This window comes from Myotis davidii, unplaced genomic scaffold (assembly GCF_000327345.1).
Source record: "Myotis davidii unplaced genomic scaffold, ASM32734v1 scaffold2641, whole genome shotgun sequence".
In the NCBI taxonomy this organism is placed as follows: Eukaryota; Metazoa; Chordata; class Mammalia; order Chiroptera; family Vespertilionidae; genus Myotis; species Myotis davidii.
Genome location: NW_006291187.1, coordinates 125,285 through 131,160, shown reverse-complemented (window position 1 = coordinate 131,160; position 5,876 = coordinate 125,285). Strand labels below are relative to the sequence as shown.

The window sequence follows — 5,876 nt, the reverse complement described above, 5'->3', positions numbered from 1 at the left end:
GCCCGTCTGGGTGAAAGTGTGAACCTCAACAAACGTTACACCAGGCTGCGTCTCATCAAGGAACATCAGAGCCAGCAAGAGAGGGAGCATGAACTCCTGGCAATTGGTAGGACCTTGGCCAAGATGCAAGATGGCCCAATGAGTTCCATGAACTTGGAATTGCTGTTTGATCCTGAGGATCAACACACTGAACCTGTGCACACAGTGGTGTTCCAGGGATCGGCAGGCATTGGGAAAACAATACTGGCCAGGAAGATCATGTTGGACTGGGCATCAGAGAAACTTTACCAGGGAAGGTTTGACTATTTGTTCTACATCCACTGTCGGGAGGTAAGCCTGGGGATACGAAGGAGCCTGGGGGACCTGATGGTCAGCTGCTGCCCTGACCCAAACCCACCCATATCCAAGATTGTGAGGAAGCCTTCCAGGATCCTCTTCCTCATGGACGGCTTTGATGAGCTGCAAGGAGCGTTTGATGAGCACACAGAGGCGCTCTGCACAGACTGGCAAAAGGTGGAGCGGGGAGACATTCTCCTGAGCAGCCTTATCAAAAAGAAGCTGTTTCCGGAGGCCTCGCTGATCATCACCACGAGGCCCGTGGCCCTGGAGAAACTGCACCACTTGCTGGACCGTCCACGGCATGTGGAGATCCTGGGTTTCTCAGAGGCCAAGAAGAAGGAATATTTTTTCAAGTATTTCTCAGATGAACAGCAAGCTCAGGAAGCCTTTAGGTTGATTCAGGAGAATGAGGTCCTCTTCACCATGTGCTTTATTCCCCTGGTCTGCTGGATCGTGTGCACTGGACTGAAACAGCAGATGGACAGTGGCAAGAATCTTGCTCAGACATCCAAGACCACCACTGCAGTGTACATCTTCTTCCTCTCCAGTTTGTTGCAATCACAAGCAGGAAGCCAGAAGCACCACGTTTCTGCCAACTTTCGGGGCCTCTGCTCATTGGCTGCAGATGGAATCTGGAACCAGAAAATCTTGTTTGAGGAGGGTGACCTAAGGAACCATGGCCTGCAGAAGGTGGATGTGTCTGCTTTCCTGAGGGTGAATCTATTCCAAAAGGAAGTGGAATGTGAGAAATTCTACAGCTTCATCCACATGACTTTCCAGGAGTTCTTTGCTGCCATGTACTACTTGCTGGAAGAGGAGGAACAGCAGGATGCAAAGAACATGCCACAGAATCATTCGGAGCTCCCCAACAGAGACATGACAGTTCTTCTTGAAAACTATGGCAAATTTGAAAAAGGGTATCTGATTTTTGTCGTTCGTTTCCTCTTTGGTCTTATAAACCAGGAGAGAACTTCCTATTTGGAGAGAAAACTGAGTTGTAAGCTTTCTCAGCAAATCAGGCTGGAGCTGTTGAAGTGGATTGAAGCAAAAGCCAAGGCCAAGACCCTGAAGATGCAGCCCAGCCAGCTGGAGTTGTTCTACTGCTTGTATGAGATGCAGGAAGAGGACTTTGTGCAAAAGGCCATGGGCTACTTCCCCAAAATTGAGATCAATCTCTCCACCAGAATGGACCATGTGGTTTCCTCTTTCTGTATCAAGAACTGTCACAATGTGCAATCCCTTTCCCTGAGGTTGCTCCATAACTCGCCCAAGGAGGAGGAGGAAGCGGAGGAGGAAGAGGAAGCTCAACACTCTGATGTGGATCAGTGTGTTGTCCCAGGTTCTCACATGGCCTCTTCTCATCGGTAAGGAAACCAATTTCAGGCAGGTGGTAGAACATGCCCTCTGCTTTTTAGCCACCTTTTTCTTTGCTCTTGCTCCCTCTCCCCTCTTATCAACTGTCTTTCAAATGCAGTTGCCACAACAATGCAATGCAACCACCATTTCTAGTAGATACCTTCACTGGTAGAGACTGAGCAATAGAAGAAGGGTAGCTCGACAAATGGGATTAGAAAAAGCCAATGAAACAATAGAATACTGAGTAAAAGTGTTTGTAAATTCAAAATCCCCATTTGGGGATTCTAGTTCATATTAGCCAGTCAATACCAAAGGGGCAAAATAAGCCAAGTGACTTTGTTCCAGGATCACAGAGGACAGAGGGCCCTTAGCACTGAACACCAAATGAAGTTTTCTCATAGTGAAGCCTGAGCCTGCCTTGATAGAGTGGTGGAGATGTGGGTGAGAAGTGTAAAAGGTAAAAGGATTTGGGCAGTGGAGTCCGGTAAGAACAAGATGTGAATGTGGTCTGAGGAAGAGTGTGTATAGGAGACAATGGGGATGGACACAGCTTCATTGGAACAAATGCAATACGGCAAAATTGAGGAAAATAGGGCTAGAAAGAGAGAGCATTCCTAGGCCCCACTGTGCTTGCAATCAGGCTATCACCAACAGCACTACATCACAGTCTGTTCACCCATGTGCTGGGGGGTTGGAAGCCCGTGGCTGGTTGGTACAGTGAAGCAGTTGTTACCCAACTTCTGAAATCCTTGCATGGAACTGCCACAACCACAATAGCTGTGGGAAGGTGCATGGGTGTGACCTCTGTAGAAGACACTAGACATCAGACAAAATTAAAGAGAAAGTAGGCTGGACTCTTCCATCAGCAGCAATGAATTTTCAATAGATTTTCTCTGTCTCTCCAGCACCTTTATTGTGCCGTCATCAAGGCCCATCCTCTGGTTCTAATCCCAGAGACTTAAAGTTCAGTTGTGGGGACAGTTGGGAAATGCAGGTAGACTGAGGAAGATGGGCGATGGAAAGAACACTTGAAGAATGCACCTGAGGCATCCAGAAGGAGAACTCCCAATCTGCCAGATCCTAAAGGATGGGGAATGAGAGAGCCGAGTTGGGCAGAGGCAGCCCAGACAAAAGAGCAGAGGCTCAGGGGGTGGGAGGCGGGAAAGTGGGATATGCTTCTATAGTGGCAAATAGTTTCAAATAGCTAAAAAGAAGATGGGGTAGGTGGAGAGAGAAGGAGGCAGACCTGCTCATTAGAGCCCTAAAAGACCTGACCAAGAACCCACAGATGTGAGGAAGGCTCACAGAGACTCTGAAACACCTAATGAAAAGCCTGATGCAGTCTCTCCAGATCTCAGATCCTTTCTTCTGAGGGCAGATGCTTGCTTCATGTGTTCTAGAACCTTCTTGGGACCAGTGGCAGGGGCATCCACTCAGTGCCAGTTAGAGGTGCAGGCCAATGCCTGGTCGGTGTGGCTCATTGGTTGAGCATTAACCCATGGATCAGGAGATCACAGTTCGATTCCCAGTCAAGACACATGCCCAGGTTGGGGACTCGATCCCTGGCAGGAGGCAACCGGTCAATTATTCTCTCTCATCATTGATGTTTCTAGCCCTCTTTCTCTACACTTCCTCTCTCTGAAATCAATAGAAAACATGTAAAATATTTTTTAAAAAGAAGTGCAGGCCCAACCCAAGACCTGTGGAGTCAGAATCTGCATTTGAACAAGAGCTGCACATTGGAATCACCTGAAAATCTTAAAAATATTTATGTATCTGGTCCCACCACTGAGAGTCTGATGTTATTTCCAGGGTGTGGCTTGGCCTAGGGCAGGGGTGGGCAACCCCTGGCACGTGTGCCAAACATGACACGCCAATAACTTTTGCTGGCACACGAAACCCTCTCTTATAATCTTCCATTTACAATTGTGAATCTTTGTTCTCAGTGATGAATTCTGTTAAGTCTCGCAATAGGAGTAGCCTGACAGATGAAAGTAGTAGCTCGTGCATATCTCTGAAGGTCACAAAATATAAACCTGATGTAAAATCTCTCATCAGTGATGCAGCAGCAAAAGTCCCACTGATAATATCAAACGGAGTCATAAAGTTTTCTGTCGGACTATCAGTGTACATGTATACACTAAAAAAATAAATGTATTTTTCATCATCATATACTGTGTTTTTGTTGCTCAAATGAATTTTATTATTTCTTCAAGGTTCTTCACATATGTACACCTTAAGAGATATCAAGTAGGCATAACATGTTCTCAAAAAATTAGGGTTGGCACGCAGAAGAATTTTGAGTCAGAGATTTTGCTGGGTTTGGCACGCACTCACAAAATGGTTGCCCACCCCTGGCCTAGGGACTTTTGAGAGTACTGCTGATGCCACTGTGCAGCCAGGGTGAGAACTGGTCTCTGCATCACTTAGTAGAGTGACAGCTGACCAATGGGGGAGAGAGAGAGGGATAGAAACATCAACGATGAAAGAGAATTACCAAGGCTCCCTGCCTTCTTCACTCCTTGGTGGGCAACCTTTGATTTGGTGATTTATTTCATCTCTGGGGGGCCATTGTCTCAATGGGTACCAGGTACTCCTGGATCCTTAGCTTGTTTGCTGTTCTTAAAGACTGATTTTCTTCTGCTTTTTCCTTCCTTTCTAGATGGGTGAACTGCTATCTCACTTCCAGCATTTGTCGGAGCCTCTTCTCTGTCCTGGGTGCTAACCAGAACCTCACTGAATTGAACCTGAGTGGCAATCCTTTGGGGGATGCAGGGATGAAGGTGTTATGTGAAATGCTCCAGAATCCTGGCTGTAATATTCAGAGATTGTGGTAAGAATCTCTCTCTCTCTCTCTCTCTCTCTCTCTCTCTCTCTCTGTGTGTGTGTGTGTGTAGAGAGAGAGAGAGAGAGAGAGAGAGAGCGAGAGAGAGAGAGCAAGAGAGAGAGAGAGAGAGAGAGAGAGAGAGGAAGAGAGAGAGCTGGAGGAATATCTCAGGGGCCAGATCAGTGGTTTTAGTTTCTCAGGGATGCCATGGCAATATACCACAGATTGAGGGGCTTAAAAAACAGAAATATATATTTTTCATACTCCCAGAGGCTGGAAGTTTAATATGAAGTTCTGGGCAGGGTTTCTTTCTACTGTGGATTGTTTCCTTGGGTGTAAATGGCATCTTCTCCCCGTGTGCTCACATGGTCTTTTTCTGCATGTCTGATCTCCACTTCTTACAAGGATGATTAAGACCTGCTCTAATGACCTCATTTTAGCATAATGACCTATTTAAAAAGTCCATCTACAAATACAGCCACACTCTGAGGTCCTAGTGGTTAAACCTTCAATGTATGAATTTTTTTGTGGGGAGCACAATTCAACCCATGACAAGTGAGAAGGCAGAATAGATGAGTCCAGTTATTTGGGAAGTATTGGATAGAGAAGGATGAAGGGGAACGGAAAACAAGTCATTTGCTGGTGGTAGGTCAAAAGAGATATGACCTTCAAAAGCTTCCATTTCCTCATTGGCCATGCTCATAGATGTGAATCTCAGAGTTTCATCACATACAATGATGGCTACTGGACTGGAACCCATCAGGACATTTTGTACAGATTGAATTGTCACAGGGAATTTCTGGTAGCTTTATTCTAAAGTGCTTGTTTTGAGTCCACACATGAATCAGACTCATGTGCCCTGAGTTGAGCACAGAGTGTATGGGTCATCCCTGCAGCCCTGTTCCATAGCACAGCTGCATTCTTGACAGCCCACCACTCTGAGATGCCTTACCTTTGTCTCTTGCTCATCATACCCACCCTATCCCCAATCTTATTAATTTTGCCTACTTTACAAGCCATTGTCCAACTTTCTTCATCTTCACTCCACCAGCCCAGATCCAACAACCACAATCACTTTTTTTGGATATTGCAATGGCTTCCAAGATCATCACCTTCCAAGGGCAGGATTTGTGTTTGTCTTGACATTGCCTTAAGAAGTGTCTTAGCACTGCAATGCCTTAAGAAGTGTCTTAGCACACATTAGTGCTCAAAAATACACACTGGCCCTGACCGGTGGGCTAAGTGGTTAGAGCCCCCCCTCTCTCTATTTCTCTTTCTCTCTCTCTCTCTCTCTCTCTCTCTCTCTCTCTCTCACACACACACACACACACACACACACACCCCACACTTAAGG

General features: G+C 46.3%; 1 protein-coding gene across 1 annotated transcript in view; it reads left to right on the top strand.

Moving 5' to 3' along the window:
• Nucleotides 1–5,876, top strand: part of NLRP3 (NLR family, pyrin domain containing 3) — a 56,180-nt gene that overhangs the window by 4,512 nt on the left and 45,792 nt on the right. Inside the window, exons 4-5 of the mRNA XM_006764315.2 lie at nt 1–1,703; nt 4,358–4,528. The exon at nt 1–1,703 is cut by the window's left edge and continues 27 nt beyond it. Of these exons, the coding sequence (XP_006764378.1) occupies nt 1–1,703; nt 4,358–4,528 (1,874 nt within the window). The remainder of the gene's footprint in view (nt 1,704–4,357; nt 4,529–5,876) is intronic.